The 27,235-nt window shown below is 43.8% G+C and overlaps 2 protein-coding genes across 3 annotated transcripts in view; one reads left to right on the top strand and one right to left on the bottom strand.

The window, feature by feature from the left end:
• The window catches only part of B9d2 (B9 domain-containing protein 2), a 969,675-nt gene that overhangs the window by 336,768 nt on the left and 605,672 nt on the right, over positions 1-27,235 (bottom strand). The window contains exon 10 of the mRNA XM_070527020.1: positions 10,898-10,976. Within this exon, the coding sequence (XP_070383121.1) occupies positions 10,898-10,976 (79 nt within the window). The remainder of the gene's footprint in view (positions 1-10,897; positions 10,977-27,235) is intronic.
• The window catches only part of ktub (Tub domain-containing protein ktub), a 122,080-nt gene that overhangs the window by 91,222 nt on the left and 3,623 nt on the right, over positions 1-27,235 (top strand). For both annotated transcript variants that reach the window (XM_065456015.1, XM_070527015.1), the window contains 7 exons: positions 6,852-7,029; positions 8,792-8,941; positions 13,562-13,728; positions 15,637-15,873; positions 21,975-22,193; positions 23,849-23,947; positions 26,765-26,852. In XM_065456015.1, coding sequence (XP_065312087.1) covers positions 6,852-7,029; positions 8,792-8,941; positions 13,562-13,728; positions 15,637-15,873; positions 21,975-22,193; positions 23,849-23,947; positions 26,765-26,852 — 1,138 coding nt within the window. The remainder of the gene's footprint in view (positions 1-6,851; positions 7,030-8,791; positions 8,942-13,561; positions 13,729-15,636; positions 15,874-21,974; positions 22,194-23,848; positions 23,948-26,764; positions 26,853-27,235) is intronic.

Genomic DNA, 27,235 nt, shown 5'->3' with positions numbered 1-27,235 from the left:
GAGAAAAATATCGCGCTGCCTTCCGCATGTTTACCTCTTGATACGTTAGCTTTAGACCAGGTCAAGCTCGCAACGCTCCCACACACAAACTTCCCGTGCTGGCAGTGAGATAAGCTTCGGAAATCGAACCCACGACCTCGCGCTCAGCACCGCATCGCCGCAAGCCCCCGAGTCACAACGGCGAGTCATTATTGCCTGCAGTATATAGTTGTCGTGTACAACACACCTAAACACGTTGCAGCTATTTTTCTTCCCGTTTACCTTGATCTACGGCCGCAGCGCCAACTCGCTTACGAGAACGCCGTTTCCTCGCAACACTTTATTGCCCTCCACATATCCAGTTTCACGAGCTTAGAACGTTATCTACAGCAGGCGCCGTGTGCTTTAGAGAGCCTGTCGGCAAACGGGGACGTGTCAGAGATGCAGTGGTGACCTCGGAATTTTTTTTTGTCTTCATCCCCGACTGCCCGGCTATCGCTTTAATACTTTGTCGGGCATTCAGCTCATCCTCAACACCGGCGGAATGACGACGCACTCCTGGTTTGAGGCAAAAAAATATCGCACTGGCCTTTCCGCATGCTTACCTCTTGATGCGTAGGCTAGGCACTCGTTTAGACACCAGGTCATACCCGGAGCCTTCGTGTTCTACGTGGCCCGCTCTTCCCCGTGCCGAAAGCGAGATAAGCCCAGCGGGCCGGCGACCGCTTTCATCGCTGTTTGCTTGGGCGGCTATAGCTGTGCGGAGGGCCTTCGTCGAGCGAAACACGGCCGCATCTCGCAGGGCTAGTTTAATCGGATGTAATTATGGCTCATTAGAACCGACGCTTCCTTAATGGACGAGTCGTTCTTTTTTTCTTCTTCTTGCCCGGTCCACGTCTCAGCTGTGCTTCTGGTGATCAGTTGTTTCTTTTTAGTTTCTATTCTTTTTTTGTCTGTGCTGGGTGGTGGATGTCAGACAAGCGTACAGTTGACGTTTCGATGCAAAGGAAAGAGAGTAAGTCTCCCCCTGAGAGTTCGCGGGGTAATTAAAGCTGTACGAAGGCCCGCACGGTACAATTTAAGACGTTCTGGTTCGTAATGAGTTAACAATAAATAAAGAAGTGCAGTAAAATTAAGAAGATGGTGTGGCCTAAACTTACGCCCCCGCCCCCTCCCTATTTTTCTTTACTGAGCTGTCTTCATTGCTGGTGAGAATTTAAGTGTGCAAGCTTTTCAGGGGGTCTTCTATGTATTATTGCTAGCAGATCCCTTAATAAGGAGTGCGATAGCGGAAATGCCGTCAGTACGTCAGGCCGAGAGCCATTTCAACTTTAGAGAAATACTTATCTTTAATTGATAATTATGTAGAAAAGAACGCATACTATTGATGTCCATGCATCTGTTAGAATTTATTTTTCAAGCTTTTACAAGCTATTGGCGATTAAAGGTAACGAAGGTCCCTTCGGTACAATTTAGGATGTCCTAGATTGAAACGGAAAAAAATAATAATCATTATACTAGCGAAATAACGCCATGTACAAATCTTCCCTTCCTCTCTCCCCGCTTTTTCTGGTATGTCTTTCTTTTTTCTTGTGAATACAAGTGTAAAGGTTCATAGAATTACTTCTACGTGTTGTTAGCTGATTCCTTAATAAGAAAAGCAATAGTGGAATTCCCGTAACCACACCCGGTAGAGAGACGCCTAAGCTTTAAGAAAAAGAATAATCAAATCCGTTATCTTATTTCTGTTGGGCCGCTGAGCCTGCGGGTGTAGCATCAAATCCTGGTCGTGGTGGCTGTATTTTGATGAGGGTGAAATGCAAAAAAAAAAAATGCGAGTCTACTTCTTTTGTGTACATGGTAAAGAACCTCAGGTGGTCAAAATTAATCCAGTGTTTCGCCATGACTGCATGCCCCATAATCTTATCGTGATTTTGCCAAGTAAAAGCCCCACTTTTTAATTTCTAGTTTATATATTATACCTGTAAATCGCAATGCGTCCTTATTGCCACCCTTTCTCTGAAACTTCGAAAACCTCATTAAAGAGCAAAATATTATACGCGCAGCCTACGGTAATGTTCCTGGTAAGCTGAGGCAATTTTTTATTGTGGATAGCTCCCAAATAGGCGACTAATTATTTGATAATTATCTACTCCCTGAAATAACCATTTCATGGTCTATATGTACACATATGTTCTCCATGGCGAGATATATTGGTGTACACATTGTTCTAATTTTCCGTATTGTGGAACTGTTTGGTATTAAAAGGTTGAAAAAGCATTACATGGGCATTTACAGTTTTCTTTTTTTTGTTTAGAATTCCAGAAAAGGAAATATAGTTTGAAGGCTACCGCTTTGGAGTGGAAGGTCACGCTACAAAATTAACGAATGGGAGTCAAGTACTCACAGTCATCATTCAATCATTTCCTCCATGATCAGGTGCATGGGATTACTCATCGATTGTATCGCATTGACATCAGAACGCACTAATTAATTATCATTTTCTTTAACTGGTTACTCGAGCTTCTAGAGCTGCTAACAGGAAAACATGCAGTAATTTGAAACTACCAACTCCTAAGCATGGCTGAAGTAACCAGATGCAAATTTTGCTTCTACGTATCAGGGTAGTACTAATTTATCGAGGCAGGTCCAATTAGAGGTCACGAGGCTTTCGGCGAGGTTACTAGTAATTCAATATTGAAAGCAGTAAGTATACCAACAAGATTAAAAAAAGAATTCATGTGTTAAAACAAATCCTCTTCAGACGACTTCACAGATTATATTGTATGTTGTCTTCCATCCTTTTCTTGACTAACTCAGGAACGTTCGCGTAAACAGTTCCTCCCAGAGAGGGAGTAAGATTGCATGTGCATTTTAACGAAATTGGGTTTATCATGTTCTTTAACGTCACCTTTGAAAGACATTGACACTAATATGATCGAGAACTTTGTGTCATTGCTGACGATGAAAAACTCTCGTAAGTGCATTTAGAGCACCACGAAATGGCACGAAAATCCGGTGCGCAGGGTCAACATCGCACGAGGTTACGCCTTTGTCTCTCTGGTCATGCAAAATATAAAGAGGTTTTAAACGTGAAAAACACGATTACTGTGAGCATGTCGCCATCTTCTGAAAAAACAAATGAAAAAGGAGAGAGAGGGGAGGGGGTGGCACGGGGCCATTACGTTCGTAATGTACTGGTTGGTAATAATAATTGACTCGAAGCTAAATTAGGTCTCAGAGCAATGTTCAGGTCTTGGAAGGGTATGAATTTGAATCAAAAATTGAAACAACACTTTCAGTCAAATGAAAAAGAGATTTCAACTAAACCATTGCGTGTGCACACGTGTTCTAGTTTCTTGAAACGTTCGTCAGATTGCATCCACAACTGCTTTTCACAAAATAAAATTACAAAGATCATGAATCAATAGTGAACACTATCAGAGATTACGAATACACCCAAATTCCAGCATACAAATCCAGGAAGCCATAGTAGATAGCGCAGGAGCAGCCACAAACATTCACTAATGTTAATCAGCATGTGGAGTTGCGTAAAGAGGCGAAAGTACTCAAATTCATCTAACAATTATACAGAGAACTCGCAGATTCGCTTATTTTTCACCAATGCAACCACACACATCATTACCTCTCATATGAGATAACGTTATAGCATGAACCATGTGTATACGTTCATGGTGCTTAAATTATCCGTGGTGTTTAGACTTAGGCATTAGTGGACCCATGACTGTGTGCTATAAACCGAACATATTGACACTTTCTGATAATATTGTTAAAGTCAAAAGTGCTTTTTATAATAACTTTTTTTCAGGTTTAATGGAATGTTTGCATATGAAAACACCCCCATCAATACAGATAAATAAACCTGGATACACAATAACAGACCACAGCCGAATAAACTGCACAACATTGTTCAATTTAATTTTTAAGGTCCAGTATAATGTAAATCTGTTCTTTCATTGGCTTTTCATGTGGATTAGGCTTATTTTTAAGTCTCCTAAGTGAGATAATACGTTTTCTAACTTTCTGGGGTGAATTTCTTGAAGGCGTGGGAATTGCCTGCTTAGAAAATGGCCATGTGCAGATAAGCAATTAAGATGTTTAGTAATTAAATTTGTAATGATTGACGCTAAAGCAGATATTTCAACGGCCAAATTTCAGATGAGTCCTAGTAAAGACAAGTTCGCTTAACAGAAATCTTTAAACTCGCACTGCTTGCAAAATACGGGTCCGCATAACCCGCGTTTCTGTTAATTGAAAATGCGTTTCTGTTAACTGGAAGTACGATTGTCTCGAACTGTGAGACAAAAAGATATTTTTGGGAAAGTGTAAACTGAAACGTCCGTGCATTTCATAGCACACCTGAAGGGCCCATATAAAAAACGCTTCTGCTAAGGGAATCCGTGCAGTACGTAAAATGAATTTCGTGAAATCCTGCTGCCAGATTTTCTCTGTCTTTTTCCTAACTGAGAAGGATGCGTGCAATGTTCCGGCTCTTCATGTCTGCATTTCCTGCCTGCCTCGTATTTTTCTACGCAGACAGCTCCTCCCTACTGCTCAGCTTTAGTTTTACACTTTCGACCTGTCTCCTAAGGTGTACGGATAAACAGGGTGTGTACGGTAGCACGATTAAAAGACGGGACACAACAATACACACGTGGACGGACACACACAGCGCTGTGGGTGTCCCTGTTTGTCTTTTTTTGTCCCGTCTTTTAATCGCGCTACCGTACACCCCTTGAAGATGCATTACCAACAAGCCCACATTGCAATCCTCGTGTTCGGATGAAAAGTTTAATTAGTGAAGTTTTCCATTACTTATACCTATACATAAACATTTGTCACAAAAGCAACTCCGCGACTTCGGGTAATCCACCTCAACCGATCTGTGCTTTGTGAAATAAAACACAAAACAAACGCGTCTGCTGAGAAAATGCGTGCAGTACGTGAAATGAACTTCATGAAATCCTATTGCCACATTTTCTCTGTCTTTTTCCTGACTGAGAAGGATGCATGCAAAGTTCTGGTTGTGCATGTCTGCATTTTCTGCCTGCATCGTATTAGTGCGACAATAGCGACTCACCCACGCTGCTCAGGTTAACGGCATTTCATTAGGACGCGTACTGTCTCCTTAGATTGCTTCCGAAATGCGGCTCAATAATCCGCAACAAAGAGCTTGCGCTGACAGCAAGCGCATTCAGCCGTGATGCGCGAAAGGAACTTGGAATCGGCGGCCGTTTTCAATTAAAGCCTGTCTTTCCGCTCTGCATGGTATCGGGCTCCCGCATGCGAAGGTCAAAGCATTTTCAATCACTTCGCTCCCAGAGGCATTTCGAAGAAACCCGGGAGGCGCGTTTGGTTCAGAATTTCTGTTACAGCGACTTACATTGATTTCAATTACGTCCTGCGAACAGGGCCCGAGATTGGACGGAAGCAAATGCCAGACCCTTCGGTGTATTCAGATAATGCTGTCACGAAATCATCGAGCCTGTCAAGTTGAGTCGTGATGCTACTTTTGTTTTGTGGATGACCTAGAAAATATATTGAGTACACTATATACAGTGTCTATATATATTTTGCAATATACTCCGCAGAATGTATTTAGACAGTTTGCGAGCTGCCTAAATGTCTTGTACCATTTTGTGTATTGCTGTATGTACATGAAAATACATATCTGCAAGTTTATATGGCCACCAGTAGAGCGTAAGAAACTGACTTGTGTTTTTCTGTATAACCCAGCCCACGGACTTCGTATGGTCCAGTGACAAATCTTTAAAGAGGTAAAGCAGTTGACGCGGAGTCTATATTATTTTCGTGGTGTTCAAGACCCGAATTGATGTGTAAACACCACAGGACACGAAAAAAGCGTCAATAACAGGTTTGAATCATCAAGCAAGTATAAGCCCACTAACCAAAGTACAGGCAGTGACACGCTCTATATGTATTCCACAGACATTATAAGTTAATTTATATAGGTTTATTAGTGAGATATCAGTTTTCCCGTTAGGCAACCGAGCATCTGCATGGAAAACTGAGATGACTACCTTTGTCTCTAAATACGAAAACATCGTATCATATGATATCTCGTGGGAACAAAGTGTTACGTTTCGTCGGCGTCAAAGGTAATCACAAATATGACCACAACAAATATCGTCTGATGGATGTGAAATACTGGCACTGCTGGTTTCCGCCAGAACATATTGATGTATCACCAGCGTATAAATTGTAAATAAGCATCCAGCTTTGATGTCACGTGGAACATCACATGTTAACTATACCATCCTCGTCTGAATTCCTCTAATCGGTACTGAATCGCCGCTGATCATACAACTTAGTACAGAGATCAGCTCGATCCTACACAAGACATTTTACCCGACATATGCAAATGCTTCTTGAGCAGTGTATGCAGACATATGTTAAATTATTTATGCAGGAAAATGCTTATTTCAATTACCTGTGGTTGTTTTTATTGCTGCTAGACGTTTCATTCACTTTCTTGTTAAGTAGATTGGGTCGACATTACTCTAATATTTTCTTTTCAACCTCTCTTGCTAACAAAACCCTACATATATTGTATACTTTTTACCCTTGCTGCTCTTTAGTCGTTCCTTTCCACATTTAACGCAGACGAGGTGTCTTAAATCACGCCAAAGCCATGGGACTTGCTGCTGTATCTCATATTTACCGAAAACTAAAAAAGAATATGTGAAAAAAATAAAGTTCGAATTTGGTCGACTATTTGCAACACTCTTCGTTTTCTTGTAGCTGAAGCCTGCCAAATTCTATTTACTGATCTCCGCCCAAGCCGACACTCTTCTCCCATTGAGTTCTTCCCCGTTTGGCCTACTGCGCAGCGCCAGCTGCTGGAAGAGAAGCAGCGCCACAAGCGGCAGAGTCAGGGACTACTGCAGGCATCCGATGCTCGGCGCCCGCAGTCCAACACGGTGCTGCGAAGCCGACTCAGAAAAGACGAGTCGCGCCCCCTGATGGCCGGTATCAGCATAGACAGGCCTGTTCAAGACGTCGTCAGCTGTGAGTAAATATTATGCGCAGTAATATCTAGCTGCTTTCGTGTTTGAAAAAGTAAATACTGAAAACAGAAGTGATTGTTTTCATGACGTGTAGCTATTTGGTATTGATCACTAAGTACAATTTCAATCTTACACCATAAAGTTCAGTTATGTTAAAACTCTCCCATGTATTTTTTTCAGTTGCAATGTATATTATCTTTGTGTTCAGCGTCTTGTACTCTTTATGTGAGTGGGCTGGTTGTATATATGTAACAGGATTTTTGTAATGTTCCTGACTTGGTTACTTTTTTTAGTTGAAATGTTGTTCCTGTAAACTTCGAGTTTTATTATGTGACTTGCTCTCTTTAAATGCGTAAGCGTTGCTATGCCTGCCAATCGAGGAAACCCGTCCGCTCGTCCATCTGTCCCTTAACACGAATCGCTGTAAAGACATTGATGTATAAAAAGAATAGATTTGAAAGCAAAACCGTTGGCAGTGGTCAAAAAGCAGTCAATGAGTTCATAAGGAGGATAAGGAGTGATCAGGGGCTAGATGTGTCTTATCACGGTTGATAATGCTTTGGCGTGGATGAATAAGGTGCTGAAAAGCGATAAAGGCTTTTAATGGTTGGAGAAGTTCTGATAAGGTTACGAAGTACCGATAAGGGTTGGTGAGCGTCGGATTAAGTTCGATGAGGCTGATAAGGACAGATAAGTGTTGATAAGGATAGGATATATATATATATATATATATATATATATATATATATATATATATATATATATATATATATATATATATAAAAATTGCTGCTGACGGCAAGCAGCAGCTAACCCACCACATCAGAATACATACCTCAATATGTACACCTCAAGAATACATACGCTGCGATTAGGGGTCTCGCTTTATTTATTCTTTTTGCTCGTGATGCTTTGTTGCGTTTCACGAAAACACTAACAAAAACGAATGAGTCAATTACTCAAACGATATTGCGCAACAAATAACGACACGGACGTGAAAGGACGACGCGCCTGGTGTGTCGTCCTCTCACGTCCGTGTCCTTTTTTGCTGCGCAATATTGTTTGAGTAAAGGATTACCAACTTGCCCGGAATACTGCTGTCATTGAGTGAATCAAGTAGGCCACGAGGATCTACGTTCGCTAAAGAAAAGGAATTCTGCTTGATAGAAGTATCTCATCGTGTTCACACATGCCTTACAAAGGCGACACGTTGCTGTAAAGCAGTTTCAACTGCTGACGACATTAACGAAAAAAAAATGCGTACGCCTTGAAACAACCGTATTCAATAATGTCATATCAATATATGTAATCATATTAGAAACCCATATTTACTTTAAAAATAATGTGGGGTTGTTGAATATCGAAGATATGAGGGCACGTGGTCTTTCATTTAATAGAATTGTCTGGTGGAAGTCAGTGCTGTTAGTCGTAACAGTAGTTCTTTCATAAAATTAACTGGTTTGCGGAATGGCCACACCACAAGCGAGCAATCCCGACTCGTGGTAACAAGTAGACAGTTGGGCGGCGTTGGTCAACGCCTGACCTTTTTACGCCTTTCCGTGTTTATACGTCCCGTTTGAGCTGCTTCAACTGAAATAAAAAAAGTTGTAGCATTCGAAGCGACCAGCGTGATTTTGTTTTTCAGTCGAGCATTTTTCAATATGTCTACTTTATATATATCGTTCACAATATTCTTGGTGTTCCGCAGATTTCTGCGTGTTGAGAAGCTTCGGCATGCGTTTTTTTTCTATCCCTGCTTTAAGGCTATGATGGCCCGATGCTCTTCTCGAGCACCGATAACCTGGACGCACCGGTGGGCGACAGCGTCAGGGACGCCGTTGTGCAGGACGACGTCGACGGAGAGAATCCCGTGGCCATTGCCCTCAACAGCAGCCCGATTCCGCCATCCCCTGGTACGTGTCAGCAGGGATGCTATCTATCTATCTATCTATCTATCTATCTATCTATCTATCTATCTATCTATCTATCTATCTATCTATCTATCTATCTATCTATCTATCTATCTATCTATCTATCTATCTATCTATCTATCTATCTATCTATCTATCTATCTATCTATCTATCTATCTATCTATCTATCTATCTATCTATCTATCTATCTATCTATCTATCTATCTATCTATCTATCTATCTATCTATCTATCTATCTATCTATCTATCTATCTATCTATCTATCTATCTATCTATCTATCTATCTATCTATCTATCTATCTATCTATCTATCTATCTATCTATCTATCTATCTATCTATCTATCTATCTATCTATCTATCTATCTATCTATCTATCTATCTATCTATCTATCTATCTATCTATCTATCTATCTATCTATCTATCTATCTATCTATCTATCTATCTATCTATCTATCTATCTATCTATCTATCTAGATTCTATCAAGGCAGATAGATAGATAGATAGATAGATAGATAGATAGATAGATAGATAGATAGATAGATAGATAGATAGATAGATAGATAGATAGATAGATAGATAGATAGATAGATAGATAATGTTGCATGAGATTTTTATGTGCGAGCTTTCGCAACTGTTCTAATGTCTGTTGTTGTTGTTGTTGAGAGACATGTGGATAAACAGGCCAACATATGTATATACATATAACCCAGGTGGTCTATTTTATTTGAAAACTGAATTTTTCTATATAATTTATTATATAATTTCACCATTGTGGTTGTACTTTCTTCACTATTCGTTCTTTTACAGCGGCAGACACTAGATCATCGGGTAGCCATCGCAGTCCGATTGCTGATTAACAAAGACCCGTTAGTTGAAATTTTCATTGCTGCATAAGCGCTAGAGTTGCCTGGGCAGTATCAGAGAAGGACGCTGCAGGAGAGAAAAGGCAATTTACGTAATTAAAAAAAAATACACTACACGTTGTTGAATATTCGTCGACAAAAATATTTTCCTTCTTTTTTGCTCTGATATCGAATTAGGGACTGCCAAGAGGCCTGGAAGCTGTGCCTACGTTATTCTAGAAGACATCGTGACGTAGGGTAATACATTGTGAGAAACTGTTGTGGAGTTCAATACATCGTGGCGCATTTGACCTGCAAATAATGATAGGTCGCGCACACGCGATCTTCGTGAGATAAAACGAACGACAAGAGGTGCGCACAGGGTGGCCAACCGGTGGACTTAACAAAACAAAACAAAGACACGCGGGTACGTCTTCCGGCACTCTCCTGACACTCAGTTTTGGTGTCTAATGGGGAAAAAGGCGAATTTTTGCCAACGAATGGCGTATTTAAAACAACGCAAACTGGATTTGCCTCATGCGACGTCCTCCTCCAATGCTCTGCCATTGCGACATTGGCGTTAATGCCAGTGGTTGAAATGTGTATTAATTCGGTAGCGTTAGGAGTGTTGAAGTGAAGACATATATATATATATATATATATATATATATATATATATATATAGATATTACACATACATACATACATACATACATACGTACATACATACATACATACATACATACATACATACATACATACATACATACACATATATCGATAGATCTAGATGAAATTTAAACTGCTGTTCAATTACTATTCAGCCAATTTTGCCAATTTATGTCCACGAAATATTGCTCGCTCTCCAGTGATTCACTGAGAAAAGATAGAAATAACCATTTTTGGCTTCCACACTTAGCAATAATTTCGCGTTATTTGGTTCAACATTGTGTCGAATCAAGAATCTACTGACCTACGACGTTCCCATCAATTCAAGGCAAGAAGGCACCTAAGAACGAACGCTGAATCATTTCGGACTACAATGTCTGATCTGGTTTGAAATATTCAACAAGTAAGCTGTTCGCTACTCACTGCGTGATCCCAACAAGACCTTGCCATCTGGGATGGAATGGTGCCATTTGGTTTCTTTTGTTTGAGTAGAGCTCGTATGCTGTAATGAGAGCGGAGCAGGTGACTTGATACGACTTTCGTAATCGTCCAGTGAAAACGAAAAGTAGGTCTTTAGCGAAGATGCTGCCTTTAGGGTAGCACTGATGTTTGCATTCCTGCACCGCTTTTCCGCTGTCTGCTCAGCTCCCGTAATTACAAATTTTTGCTGAAGTACAAAGTTAAGACTAACGAGAGGTAGATTGCGTCTCATTATGCTGGGACGAAACGGAACCCTGTTTCCTTTTTACTGTAATCTTACACAGAATACCGAGTTTACTTTGATAAACGCTTGAAGAAGGATAATAAGAGAGATTCTTTCTGGTACATTTGTTCTTTTTTAATCATCTAACATTTTTCCGAACCTTAATTTACATGCTCTTGGTTTTTCATCGGGTAAAAACTGCAATCTTGATACCATGACTTGAGGCAGACAAGGTCTTTGTGCCTGCCTGAGCTACATAGTTTATGTGCCCACAGTTCTATCGCAGGGAAACTTCCGCAATTCTTTTTTCAAGCTTCAAAGTAGTACCGTTTAGACTCGTGTAAGGGCGGCACATATTCCCCCACTTTTGATGAGGTGGGGCCCTATCAAGGGACCAAACATTTGGGGTCAAAATGATGCCCGCGCAGGCTTGACTTCTGCATAACCCGGATGCCCGGGTGTACCATTGCATTAGACGCCAACGCACCGCCCTCGCCATCTATTAGCGGCATGCGGGACTATGCAGCGTGCGAAAATTCGCGGATGTACGCGCACAGCTTCGGGGCATCAAACGCGATTGCTTCTGTGTTGCAAATTTTTTTTACCCAAATTTTGGGCTGCCAAGTTGGGGGTGCGGCGCTTACATGGGTCTATACCGTATCTCGGCTGGTATTGTTATGTAATTCGAACTGGCAGCCTCTCCCCCCTGTTCCCCCTCAGTTAAAACTGCTAGAATCACCAACACAACATGCAGCATCAATCGAAACAAACTCGACTGAAGGAAACAGTATCTACAGCCGGCGATCAACGTTAACACAACAACACGGAATTTGCTTAAAAAAAATTGCATTCCAGCGTTCTATGGGCCCATACTCTCGAATTCCCAGATTCAATGTGTAGTGGTTCTCGCGACGTCTTGTCATCCATTAGGTTACAAGCGCCCTGTCTTAACCGAACAGAAATTCCTATTTGTCGTGCAACCATGCCCCACAAACATTTGTGGCCGACTGTACCTGCAGTTTCCCACATTACACCTCAAGTGAACAACACAGCGATAGCTGCGTATTTATTTATACCATGTGATTTTTTTAAAGAAGTACTGGCATTTCTAGAAATTGCCTGTGGCAGATAGCGCAATTCTAACCTTGATCTAAATTACTCGATGAGGCTGCCATTACTTCTACGCGAAATCAAGACGCTTAACTGAATAATTAACGTAATTGCGCTTATTAACCTTGAAATTATTTACAGTACGGTACATATGTCAATCGGCGTATTATAGCCGGCAAGTTCGCAAGGCGTATCCACTTGGAGCAAATTGTCTGGACTGGACCAGTTTCGATATGATCATTTTCAATTTGTCCGTTTGAATGCATTGGCGTTCCAGTAACTTCTTTTAGGAAAACGTTGTTTGATGCATTGAATCACTGAAGTAACTGAACATCAGGGCATTTCCTCCTTAAAAATTCATATCTCGAAACTGGTGCAGTGCAGAGAATTCGTTCCAAGTCGATATGCCCGGCAAACTCAACGGGTATGATTCGCAGATTTAAATATGCGCCGTAAGATAATTTGTTAAAAATTTGATAATGAAATTACATTACTCATTTATTTAGGCATTTTCATTTACCGTATACAATATGGCCGCCTCATCGAGTAATTTAGATCAAGGGATAGAACTGCGCTATCGGTCACAGGCAATTTTTTTTTTAAATTTTGGACCTTCTGAAATGCAACGCCCGGTGGACTGCTCCCGTGAGGTCAAGTAATTCTACATTGACCGATGTTATTATTATTGAATTGTAGAGTATAACACGTGAAAACTGTGCAGCGGGTTCTGAGGGATGCTGTAGTGTAGGACCCTGGATTCATTTTGAAAGCTTACGGCTCCTTAATGTACACCCGGCCACAAAAGTTTACTGACCACAGGATCTCAGAAAACTTTTAATTCCAAAGCAGCCTGTAGCAGTATCCAGTGAAACTGCTTACGACAATGTTGTTAGCATAGTACAGTCGAGGCCTGAAATGCAAATACTGGGCAGCGTTGTGAGGTTGCGGATATATTCAGATTTCTCTCATATTTCATGGTCCGTAATATTTTGTGGCTGACTGTGCATCTAAATCTACGCGTACAAGTGTTCGTGTTCGTGCACATTTCAATCCCAACGCACTTGGTCCCCTGCTGCCGGTAATTGAATTGGCAACCCCGCTTTCAGCAGATACTTCACAAACACAACCGAAAACCAGAAGGAACACAACTACTAATCTACAGTGCAATGCCGCTGCGTTTAAATGTGAGGTATATGAACGTGTTTATGACGGGTCCTGCAGGTAACCTGTGTGATGTTGCACGTAACTAACTGTTTGTCCCGCGCGACGCGCAGATGTGCAGAGGAAACTCAGGCAGATGGACCTCAGCGACGACCTGACGAGCATCAACGGCGACGAGGACCTGGAGAGCACGCCTGTGACGTCAGAGTCGGTCTCGAATCGAGCCCTTTCGGCGCGAGTTCCGGACACTCCAACGGACTGTACCGACACCATCGCCCAGGTCCTGGCCCTTGTTTCAACTTCGATTACTACAAACGTGTATAGAATAGTTCCACAACTGTTTTCGTGTGATGACTGCCACGGCAACTGTGGTCGCGCTGTTGTTTTCGAGAAAGCGCAGTAATAACCTGTATAGCTTGGAAGGGACGGAAGCTCAGAGAAAAATTGGTTTCGAAGAACGACTGAGGAATACGAAAGAAAGTAAATAGTTTGCGAGAGCATTGAAGTATTTGCGCAGACAAAATATTGACTCACAGTGGGGGAAAAGAACCACGAAGCTTACTAGCAATATGCGGTCGGTACAGTAAGCAGAATGGCAAGAAAGAAAGTTAAACGCAAAGTCAGAGACACCGAGACGATCTATCGGGTGGCGGCAAAGGAAAAGAAAGCGACTCCGAGTAACTAACTCGAAGTTAAAGAGTAAATCAGGGAAGAAACGTTTCACGGAAGCTCAAATGGAAGCTCTTCACTTTTCGAAGACAGATCAGGATGCCATATAGCTCGTATAGTTATAATGCAAGGTACAGCAAGGAAGAAGACGCATGTGTTTGCTGCGGTAAAGTTAGGGCAACAACGGAACGTGTTTTATGAGAACGTGAAGACATCTAACTGACGATTGGTTTAGGTTCCGCTGCCTCCTTAAAGGCCTTGAGTTCCGGGATAGCGCGAGGTAAAGCATGCCTGGAGGCAACAGAAATAAGTAAAAGGCGTTTGGTGGTTGGTTGATAGAAACGTGTAACCACAAACAACGGAAGCACACAAAAACAAAGTTCCCAATACGCGTTCAGAAAGTTTGCTACTGTGAATTTTTCTTGTATATATATATATATATATATATATATATATATATATATTGTGTGTGTGTGTGTATGTATGTGTATAGTGACAAAAAAATTGTGGGCAACGAACCGCCCCGTCACAAAGGGGGAGCTCAGAGCAGTTATCCATCCAGGAGGCAGCTCGGCGCACATAGTACAGGAGGAGGAGGAGGAGGAAAAACATACATTAAAAAAAACGCACACGTGTCTCTCTGCCTTCTACAGTGCAGCGCCATTACAATTGCCGAGCTGGCGTGCTTGAGCCGGCGCAACATACATGGACATGCGTTGTATCCGTGCCGCGTAGCCACTTTCGATTGTGATCGAGCGCGATCTGGATCGAAATTCTTTACCGCGATTAGCTCCCTCCAGCACCTTACACATATAAGTCAATCACTACCGAGAAATTTGACCCCAGTTGGGCTCGATAGCTGTTATATGTGCGCCGTGTGATGCCCGTATTCGACATAGCGGAGACTACAGAACTAAACCCGGATACAGCGGATGGTTTGAAGAGTCTCGGATATAGCGAAGGAATCGATTCGAGTACGGTGAAACGCTTGCAAAGTAGTGGATAGATTTTAGTTATTTGTTCTTTTTTTTTCAAAAGACCAGTTCACCAACTCGAATAACAGCACCAGAGGCAAGACAGATAGAAGGAAACATCCTGTCTGTTGCTCTGTTATTCGATTTAACTTATCATGCATCAGCCATCCCAAGTTAGCATGCCGTTACGTTCGCTAAACTCATAGTCTTTCTATAACAGATTTGTACCTAGATTAAAAACAAAGCGAAAACAGCAGCCTAAATATACATGAGTGGTTCGCGACGAAGAAAATCGTTCAATCGTACTCGGCATGTCGCAGCTCATCAGCCACGAGGCTTCGCTGCACAGATCTCACGCTGGAACGGCGCCCATTTGAGGTCGTATTCTCGGACGATCCCTTTCGGCGACGCAATCCCGTTCGCGCGACGTAGTGCCCGACCAGCCATTCAGCTTGTCCGACTTTGCGCAAGCAGCCAATATGCGCGCAATGAAAGCGAAATCTCCGAAAGTGAGCGTCCTAGAATAGGTCCCGTGAATGTTGCAGGTGGAAGACGTGAGTGGGGGCGAAGGGAAGAAGACGCAGCCGGCCATGTCGGTGCCCGTGATGGACTTGGGTCCCCTGGCCGACCTGCTGGACCAGGGCCAGATGGAGGAGTTCTCCATGGCACCCTGTCCGCAGGGCACCACCATCCGTTGCCGCATCACGCGAGACAAGAAGGGCGTCGACAAGGGACTGTACCCGACCTACTACCTACACCTCGAGAAGGAGGATAGCCGAAAGGCGAGTAGTTAGTCTTAGTAACAGTTGCAGTAGTAGTAGGAGGAGTAGCGGTACTGGAAGTAGTAGCAGTCAGTGGTAGTAGCAGTGGCAACAGCAGTAGTAGTAGTAGAAGTAGTAGTAGAGAGAAAACGGTTGTTAGAAAGCAGAGAGGTTAACCAGAGTTAAGTGGTAGTAGTAGTAGTAGTAGTAGCAGGAGTAGTAGTAGTAGTAGCAGTAGAAGTAGTTAGTAATAGTAGTAGTAGTTAGTAATAGTAGCGGTAGCAGCAAAATCCGGAGTACCAGTAGAAGTAGTTAGCCGTAGTAGCAACAGTAGTAGTAGTATGCGTAGTACTTTGTTGTTAGTAGTAGTGGTAGTCGCAGGTAGCAGTAATAGCTGCAACAGTGGCATTAGTAGTAGTAGCAGTAGTACTTAGAAGGTATTACTAGCAGTAGTAGCAGGGCTAGTGACGTTAGCACGGCAGCAGCAGCGTGCAGTAGTAATTTATTGCTTTATTATACTAATGACAGTAACCACCAAGAAGGTGTGAATTCACCGGTGACTGCCTCGGATAGTGTAGAACATTACACCTGACATCTTCTAATGGGATTCCTCTTGCGCACCACGGGTTGTTTCACAAATTCTTTCATTCCCCAAAACGTTGGCAGCTGCTGAGTCTTCCTTTTCTTTAAACATGATTGAAGAAGGCATTGGCCCAGAAATACCGCGCTAGCTACTCCTTGTTTTATCAACAGGTGGTACCGTTAAATGTACCGTTTCCTGCCTTTAACGCACATGTCTCGCATGGAAGAACGAGTAGAAAAAAAGTTAAAGCAGACACAATGACATTACTATGTAATGGTGAAAGCAATAGAGCGGTATCAAAGCAACAATGTCAACAACAACGGCCCTACTACGTGACATCTACAGCAACAGCAAAAAAGCGTCTATATATATATATACGTTTTGACATCCGTTACGAACGCCCTACGATGCTGTTTCATCAAGATTATTATTTTTTTTTTGCTATCGAAGCGTCCTTTCGTATGGCTGCTGTCGATCACGCGCACAATTGCTTTAAGTTCCATGGTATAGGATCAAACGTCATTAGGGACAGTTTATATATGAAGTTGAAGTTGAAGTTGAAGTTGAAGTTTATTTTCACCACTAACAGTACAGCGTGCTTTACACAGAACAGTTGTGGCGTGGAAAGTGGGAAAAAAGCTGCGCTAATGCAGCTTGACTAGCCCCACCTCCCATCCGTACAAAGCAGCAGAACGACAGCACAGCAAACTTCATACAGTCTTAACATATCAAAGAAAAATAAGTAAAAACGTGTACAATAATTGTCAAGTATACATAATTATATGCGCCCTTGGGTGCCTACAAGTACATCAATCATTCATGCACACACAAAAAAAAAACCAACGACAAGTAAATTATTGCAAGGTAACATAACAGTAAGACATACTGTAAACAGAAAGGAGGGCTTTAGATAGACAGAATTTTTCTAGGTTTGTTGCAGATTATGTAAACATGTTGAATAGCTCCCTACCTGAAAGGACACGCAAGTGATCTTCTGTCAGCTTGAACGTATTGAGTATGTGTGGAATGGTGAATTTTAACATTTGGAGACCGTAGTTCGTTCGTGTTCGGGGAATGTGCCAGTGTTCAGAATTTCTGATGGGACGCAATGATATGTTCGGCTGTAATTGCGCTAAACCTCTTAGGTTTAGCGTCCGTCTTAGTTTAACACTGTGACGGCATTCAAGAATTAGGCGACATGTTTCATGGGCCAATTACCCATGTTTCATGGGTTTCATCGCATCCAATTAGGAGCGGGAAGCTCCGCTTTATAAAACAATTTCTTTAGCGTTCTCTGACGTGAAATAAACAGCATTTATGCATAAAACAAAGTGCAGTTCATTAGGCCACGCTAGATTTAAATAATGTTTCCATGCCGGCCGCAAAACAGCGATCAAATCGGATGGTATAACAGAGTATGAATGTTGTATATTGAAAGGTATGACTCACCGATGAGATGAGAGGGATAAATTTCCTGTGTTTTTTTTTCTTCTTTACTATACGGTGATATTGCGAATGCAGGGCGCTTAGGATTTTCCAACAGCGAAACCTGCATTCAAAGAATGGCCAGCCAAAGCACATTCCTCCTCGCTCCCTCCCTCACCCACGCCTTTGTGTTCCACAATGGCTGTGCTTTTTTTATTCTTCAAAATCTCCTTAGTGGAGTCGATCAAACTGCAGTTTCGAAAATAGCTCAGATTAGGGTACGCCGCCGCAGAATTCCGAATAGGCAGTGATAAAAGGTCTCTTTGGAGGCAATCGATAGAAAGGCCTTCGGCTCGTACCTGTGTTTCAGGTACTTTCGGAAGTGGTCGGGGAAATTCAACACCTGGACCTCTAAGCGCAGAGATGGCTCGGAAAATAACAGGGTGCACACTTCAAGGAACGACGCTTCCGCATCTGCTGCAGAAGGGATCGCATGGCTTCCGCCAAAACGAGGGCCCGTTTACGTTTTGAACGAACCGGCTCGAAAAACGCTCGACTACCGCCACTTCCCAGTTCAGCCACGCGCTTGCGGTAAAGGAAGTTCTCGGTGAACAAAGCCACCTTGCCGCGTTTACTTTAAGCTCCTCAATCTTCCAGGGAATACCGACGAAGGTGCTTTGGGAAGCTCTCAACAGGGATGTTGCAAAATCGTAGGGCGAATGTGGGCGCGTTCAACCACGAACAAGGTGGCCGATATCCCACGGCTGCACGCGAGCTGTGCGCAACTAGATCGCTGCGTATACCAGCCACATATAACGTCTTACACACGTTGTTCATAAATGTACGAGAGGCGAGGTTTCGAGCTTTGCAACGCGACCATCTACCATCGCATCTACACCATGGGTGGCACGAGTGTCAACACTGAAAAGCCGTGCCTCTTGCAGAGTTCCCGAACTTTGTTTCGATACGTCCACGAACTGACGACATATGTTTGAGAGACTCTCAGGGGTAGGCTCCAACCGCCTTCCTCTGAAAAAACTATGCCTCGCTAATTCCATGCAGTACACTCAAGACTGGGGCTTGCGTCAGCCACTCAGGAAAGGGAGCCGTGTGCATGTTTTTTGAGAACGGCGGTGCAAGGCACGCCGATTGTTTACGACTAATGCTTCCTTGAAGCCTTCAACAGCGTAAAAAAATTTTTACACCCTTACAAACGAATAAGGGCGTAATTTGGTCTATAAGTCACACGCTTACATAAAAATGATGTAAGGGTGTGGGCTTTAAGTTGACTTGCACCCTTGTGCATACTGAGGCGTGTAAATTGTGTTATTGTGCATTCAGTTGAAGTAGCGTGGGGAGGGGACAGTAAAGGGCCCCTTCTTGAGGGGCCGCATTCCCAAAGCTTTTCGTTTGTAAGTGCGCCTAGCCATTGGTCGTACGCCTCCGCTGATAACACGTTCAACACCATGGTTAGCTGGAATTTGCTTTTACGAAGTATTCTAGCGTACCAGCTTTACGTGAATGCAGGTCTTGTTTCTCTATTGCGGCTTGGCTGAGACGACCCGTAGCTTTGGCTTCGCTGCATGGAATTCGTGAAGTAGAGCATAGATTCACAGAACGGAAGCCAGAGAAAGAGCTCTTCTCGACAAAGCGACTTCGCGAATCCCTTGGAACCTCCGCAATCCAGAGTTGGGAACTGGGCTGCTGTCTGTGAGGGGGGAGGGGGCTTTCGCATGCAACGCAGCAACCTGAGGCCTGGGAGGAATGCGACAAGAAGGTACACTCGCACAACGACGACTTCTATGTTCGCGAAATGAGGTGTTTCTTTCGTGGGTTCATAGTACAAAAGTTGTTTCGGTGCCGTTTATTTGAATCCGCAATGAAAGCAGGAACAGGTGCTTGAAGCGATGAGGTTTTTTCCCACGGATGTCGGGAAAGCACGAAATAGGCCTAGCGCGCAAGCACTGGTGGTGGCGGAGGGATCGGAAGAGGGAGGCGGGGGGGGGGGGGGGTGGAGGGTTGGAGAGGCATGCTGAAACTCAAATCTTTCGGTGTCGAGGAAGCCGGTTGTGGGTCTAGCACATGCTTCGGGTGTGTTGGAGCGTTTTGGGCCACATAGCACATTTCTAATTTTTGAATTCGAATGCTTGAAGACGCGGAGATTACTTGGGAAAAAAATCGTTATGCAGAATTCACTAATAACAGCATCTCACTTATTACGCTTTTAATTAGTTTTGTAGGACGTATTGCAGTTTAGAAGTTGTTGCCGGTGAGTTCAGAAGGCCCATCTACTTGGAAGGATTTCTGAAAAGCGCCGTAAATCTTGCGGTAAAGTATTACGGTAGAAACTGGCCATAGTGGGCAAGCATTATTTGCCAGCTTCTCATCCTGCATTCATTCAACGATTAATTGAGTGAGCGGCCGAGTTAAACGCACCGCTGCTCACTTAGCGAGGATGACGTAATGTGCTGCAAGTATTGAAATGACCCGTTAGAATTGCCTAATTGGTGAGCCCAATTAATTGAATGTATTATTATTGCGCAAACAAAATGTAATCGCAATTAATACGAATTAGAACTAAACAATGTGATGTGAGTTGGCTTCATTTCCCTCGTGAATTTTTATTGGAATTAAGTGATGTACATCATAAATGCGAATTAAGTTTAAAATATCCTAATTACAATTAATTAATATTCTTCCACACAAATCAATTCAATGGTATTAAATTGAAACCAGGCTATATAACCCTAAGTACCCTTAAGTTAGATTAAGCCAAATAATGTAACCCAACTTAATTTTACTTAGCCTCACTGTTCCTAATAGCCCTCAGTTATTAGTCATTACACCTAAGTAATTTCACGCAATTGATCTCCATTAGGCTTTCTTACCCTTCAATAATTATAAGGAGTGTTATTTAGACTGAATTATTTCAGCATAATTAATCTTATGAGTATTTAAACTGTGAGGAAACAAGAAGAACACTGGAACACTTTACCTAGTCTTGTCACATTTTTATATATAAACGTTGCGAGTACTTACTACAAAATAAAGATACTGGACATGGCATTGAATGCAAACATTGACATCGTCTCGCCATAAACAACGGCAGAAGCCACATTAGTTTCGAACGTATTGCAAAACAAAGCAGATTTAAGAGACACACTACCAATCGGACGAGAAGTTCCAGGAGTAGCTCCACATCTTCACTGTTGATTCAATTTCTCACTTGCACCAGAAAGTCGTCGCTTCAGTACTAACGACGACATCTACGTCTAAATATTCCAGCTTTCTTTTTACATCATAGGCCGCGATAAAAGACAGGTAAACACAGGTACTCCACTATGGTTTTGTGATCACGAAGGCTGATCCGAAGTTACCCAATTATTCGGTCCCCAACCTTCTTTTCTGCTACCTTTTGCGCCGTGTTTCCCAGGTAAACATGTATATAAACTTGTGGGAGGGGGAGTGAGAAACACTCAGCCACACTTCGTGCCTAAAAGGGGACAACCCGTTGTAAGATTTGGAGTCGGGCTTGCAGGACGATCGGAGGAACTTGGGGCGACAGGACTAGGCTAGCAGGATTTATTTACATTATTTACGGTTTAAACAAGACATACATCGACAGTCTAGCGTGACTCCCAAATGGAGCCCGCAGGACGAAGCACAGGGCTCACGAGTACATTGACGAGCACAGAGCACGACGACGAGCACACCCTAGCAGCCGACAATCGCCGATTATAAGCACTCCGTTCGACGTCATCGCAGACTACACGCCATTTTGAAGGAGGAGGGCTTACAAGTGCCGCACAGGTTTCAGTGCTTTCGCCGAGCGCAGACGACCTTTGCAGCGCAGTCGTCGTGGTATCCATTGTCCCGCGTCCCCGTAGTCAGGTGCTCACGCCCGACCCCAGGAGGCGCCTCTAAATTCCAGAGCTGACGTAGTCCGCAGTTCTCCAAAGGGAGTTCACGGTTGGTTAGCGCTGTCCTAGCTCGTTCTCTGAAGGGCGCCGCCACCGCGGGTCGGTCGAAGCACGTGCAGCGGGCTGAAATAGCTGGCACGTTGCCACCCCGGCCGGCCATTGCTAACACCGTGCATGTCTCCGCGTCCATGCAGGTATTTCTGCTGGCCGCCCGCAAGCGCAAGAAGAGCGCCACGTCCAACTACCTGATCTCCGTGGACCCGACGGACTTGTCCCGAGGCGGCGAGTCCTTCGTCGGCAAGCTGCGTTCCAACCTGCTCGGCACCGCCTTCACCATCTACGACTGCGCCGAGGGGCCCCGGCAGAACACGGAGAAGCGGTCGGTCCGCTCCGAGATCGGAGCCGTGGTCTACGTGAGTGTGCCGACCTGGCGCTATCAACGAGAGAGAGAGTAAAACTTTATTCAATGTAAATAAAATAAGGCACGATGGCTGGAGCCCCTATTCCAGGGCCCCACTGGCACGAGCGGCTCGCTGGGCTTGGTCCAGAAGGGCCAACTCGCTCTCCCGACCCTCGTCCGCAAGCCATGCCTCCCACTGCCTATTCCTCACTAGTGGATGCAGGTGTAACATGGGACTGTCTATGTGCGGAGGCCTCCTGGGGCACTCCCATGTGATGTGTTTTAGTGTGGGTGTGTCTGTGCACCACGGGCACTCGTCAGTGAACCTCGTGGGGTGTATTCTGTGCCCTATCAACGAGAGGTCATAAGAGACATTTAGCTTAGGGGACGCAAGCGGCTTGCGCACGCAAGAACTAGGAGTGCCGGTACTGCGCATGTGCAGGCCCTAACGTGGGGCTCTGCGCATGCGCAGTACCGTCGCCCTTAGTTATTGCGTGTGCAAGCCGCTTGCGTCCCCCAAACCAGAACTCTCTGACGAGCACCTTCGAAGAGTGCCGACAGACTGTTTAGAAGTTGCAAAGGATTCTAACGCAAGCTTTTCGCTCGTAAAAGAGTTCCACTCCTAAGGTATTGAGAAACACTCGTAAGGTATTGACACTTTGCAGTGACGGTGAAGAACCTGATGGCGCCGGAATTGTGAATAAGTACCCTGTAACTCTTATTAGACTGAATAGTACGCCCACAAAAAAAAAAACAAAATCAAGTAGCATAGTGGCAAGCACCAGTCTTCGGTCGTCGAAATCCTCAGATTATGAGACAATATTGAAGAATTTTGGCCTCTCTAGGCACGCCTCGCGCCGCGCGACGCAGCTAACAGTGACAAATTGATCGACGTGAAAAAGCGAAACAATGGACGCGTGAACACGCACGCTTTTAAGTAGATTAATCTTATAATAGAAGTCGTCTTGTAGTTCCGCCCCGGTGTCATAGATATTACCCTGACGCCGTGATAAAAATAAAAATATTGACTCACGTCTTGTACAAATGAGGCCTGGTAGGATGGCGTTGGTCATAAAGTATAAGCGTTGCCCCAGCTAACTTTAGCGAGAGCTTAAAAAATATGCAAGTGCCACGTAAGTGGACAGAACAAAGGTAATGTTGTTTGCCGTCGCTCGGAGATACTGAAACTGTCTTCTCATTCCGCCTAATTAGATAATTAGTCTTAATTATATAACCAACTTGTGAAATGTTATTACATGAAAATTGTTAACGAGAAAATTGTACAGTGACATGAAAAACTTCTTGACGCAATAATTTTGGGGCAAGTTTCGAGCAGTGCGTCCTACAATAGCTTTGGGATGCGAAAATTAGCTTGGCCGTCGGAAAAATCAAACGCTGTCTTACATTTGCGAATTTGATCATTGCCACTGCGCATGCGTAGTGAAAATGATCTAATTTCTACGGGTCGGAAAAAACTTTCAGGGCACTTGATTGCGATTCTGGACTTACTCGAATTCCACCATGTTGTCGAATTCTGCCGTGTTCGTATTTTGAGCTAGTGAGAAATGAATATGGATGGTGAATTCGACACACTGGTGGAGTCTTACAGTGCCCAGCATAACAGCCCCTGCTATAAGTTCTTACATGTGCAAATCTGACCGCTCGCAGGAGACAAACGTCCTTGGCTTCAAAGGACCCAGGAAGATGACTGTGATATTGCCAGCCATGAGCAAAGACCACAAGAGGATTGAGCTGAAGCCATCTTTCGTGAGTTGGCGTTTTATTCGCGTGTAATGGGAACACGGAGATAACTGCACCACAATTATCATCATCATCATCATTATCGTCGTCGTCATCGTCGTGGTCGTCGTTGTTGCTGTTGTTAGTCGTAGTAGTAGCCGTATAGTAGTAGTAGTAGTAGTAGTAGTAGTAGTAGTAGTAGTAGTAGTAGTAGTAGTAGTAGTAGTAGTAGTAGTAGCTGTGAGGTTAGTAGTAGCACTTGTTATTTACGAAATAATCAGATCTTGAAAAAATAGGTCACCCAAGGGTCAGGTACGGCGATGTTCAAAAATAGGCCCAAAAGGACTGAGAAATTTATCAAAAAAGAAGTACAAGAAAACCAAAAGGAAAATGAAGCAAACACACAAAGAAAAAATAGCGGATGAACACAACAGTACCCCACTCAGTCATAGCCTGCCGCATATAAAGTATGCATAGTTAAAGAGCTCTGTATCGGCAGTATGCGAACGTTCGGTGACAGCTCGCGTGACGAGAACAGTCACTACAAAGGAAAAAGAAGGAACCTTGCACACAGCGAAATATCAGAAATAGTAAGAGTAGTGGTCGTGACAGGAACAGCAGTAGTATAGTCTGGCTGACTTACTACGAGGTGCCGCTCGCCCGATGCTCGGAGGGTGACTGACCAATAAGCGAGCGGCATCGTCCCATTTCTGGCGCGCGTTCCCGGAAAGCCCAGCTGTCAGAATAGGCCTGGCTTTGACCGGAAGATTTTATCTAGGATGTTGTGGGTTCGGGAGAGAGAGAGAGAGAGAGAAAATAATGCAGAGAAAGGTAGGGAGGTTAACCAGAGGTAGTTCCGGTTGGCTACGGTGTCCTCGAGGCACAGTCAGGGCCGAGACCTATGGCTCTCGTTGCACACTGCAGCCAAACGAGCTGGGGTCGAGGCTGGTGGCCTTCGATGATGACGTCATGCACCACTCCGTGAGCTGTTGGGCTATTTCCTTCGTGGCGCGTCAAGATCGATTGTATAACGTGTCGGGACGTCTCCTGCCTTAATTTTGTACACGTTACGGCATTGCGGCTTGCTTAGTTTTTGCGACGCAGTGCCAGAGTACTCTGAACTTCCGCCCGGGCCTACCTTCCCTTGGGAAGGTAGCCGGAAATATTTGACTCCGGCTTAGGATCATGCTGGTTTATTTATCACAATAACACATTTTTACTAGCGTAACATGAGAGGGACAAAGGAAAGAACATGGGACTACGGTAATTTACCATTGAGAAAAAGTGGAAGGTCAGGGCCCATTGTATTGGAAAGGGGTATAGTCAAGGGAGAAAGTTGGGCTAGTTGTCAGCGAGCATAATGAGACATGATTACTAGCGTAACAAGATTGGGACTAAGGAAAGAACAGCGTAATCCCGTGTTCTTTCCTTAGTGTGTCTTGTTACGCTAGTAACCATGTCATATTATGCGTCCGCGACTTCAGAACTTGCTCTCCCCCTTTAACCGTTGCCAGAGCAGCTACCTCATTGAGTGCTCCCGGCTGCGTGAGCACCCATCACTGCAAAGCACTGAATGATCCCCATGACCTCCGTGTTAGATAATTCTTACCTCACTGGCTTAAATAAATATGGTGGGTTGAGGTGAGGAGGAAACAGAGAAAACGAGGTAAACGGACCGAGGCTGTGTGAAATTCGATAGATTGGCTGGCCGCTCTATAGCTAGCGAAAAAAAATCGAAAAGGAAGAGAGATTTTATCTCAGGGAAGGCAGATAGGTAGGCCTGAGCTAGAGTGCTCTAGACGGCCACCGTACGCAATGAGAAGAGAAGGGGAAGAAAAGACGGCTGAAGAAGAAGAAGATGATGATGATGACCAATTAGACGCACGCTATAGACACGACCATGCAGCAGTGCTCATGGCGTGGTCCCACATCAATGTCGTAGAGATAACGAGAAACAGAAGTGTTTTCACAAAACCGCAGTTAAAGAAATATAAGTAATGACACAAAAATGACTTAGATTTCTCTCTCAGGCGTCACCTGTTGCTGCTACGGTAGTGATTTATATTACGATTGGGACAACTCTCCTTGCGACAAGACGTGCGGCCATGACAGGAAACGGGGTGTTTAAGAAAATATCAAATTTCTTTATTCGTGAAGAGCGAACATCAGAATCGCACTGCCGAAATGCCCATGTCGCTGCGAAAGAAACTCATTTCTGCGCGAAAAAAAAATTAATACCTAACGGAATGACTGCGTCGCGAAATTCCATAAACATTTTTTATTTCTTTCCACGAATAGAAATATTCCAGTTGCCACTTTTCTAGCAGCGGTGGGCGTAGAAAAGGAATGTTTCCTCTTGATCACGTTCTACGTTCTTCTTTCATGCACCGACAAATAACGTGTACGCGTGAACTTTTCGTGCTTTTAGTTTCATAGTTTTGTGCACACAATTTGGGTGTGTCATTCCTTACCTTTTTTTGGCATTTTCCTATATGCATATTTCATTGGATACTGAAAATGAATGCCATGCTATTGTGTACACACATATGTAAAGGGGTATTTTCTGCAGCTTTTTGCGTGTGCGCCTCGCGTCATAACGTTGTTGCCAAAAAAATAATTATATAGGAATTGTATTAAATTGCGGAATTCACGACCTAAAGAAACAGCCTCCGAGGAATGTGTCCATTACATTAGGAAATCTGATGCGCGTTTGCTCCGCGACTTACATAGGGCTTGACACACACGGGTTTGAAATAAGCGCAAAGTTCGTAGGTCCAAGCACAGTTGATTCTAAATGCTTTCACTTTTTTCTTTTTTCTTCTTTTTTGTCATCTGCTTACGAAGGAACACGGCGGCCTGTTGGAGCGGTGGAAGAGCCGGAATATGGAAAACCTCCTCGAACTCCGCAACAAAACGCCAGTCTGGAATGACGGTGAGTACACACCCTCTGACCACCGCATTGCTTTGATGGGCTGCAGCGCAGGTCAGATGCGGACACGAGAACTTGAACAATACAGGCAGCGGGAACTGTGCTCACGCCTCCCCGTCTCTCCTGAGCTGCATCCCCAAATTGTACTCGACCAATTGGCTAGCCTATTAGCTGGTGCTGAGAAGGTGGTGTGCAGAACTACCACGGGTTCTGTTCTGTGTAAAACATGGCGCATATGTTTCTTATATATGGTACGGAAGGGTGTGGTACCGTTCACTGAGAAACCTCGAACGAAAGCACAGCGACACGAAAGGATAAAGACCAAGCACAAAGTGCAGACGTGCTTTTGCAGACTTGAATTTTTCGGAATGAGAGAAATTTCCTTG

This window comes from Dermacentor albipictus, chromosome 10, assembly GCF_038994185.2.
Source record: "Dermacentor albipictus isolate Rhodes 1998 colony chromosome 10, USDA_Dalb.pri_finalv2, whole genome shotgun sequence".
Taxonomy (NCBI): domain Eukaryota; kingdom Metazoa; phylum Arthropoda; class Arachnida; order Ixodida; family Ixodidae; genus Dermacentor; species Dermacentor albipictus.
This window is presented reverse-complemented; position numbering and strand designations above follow the sequence as displayed.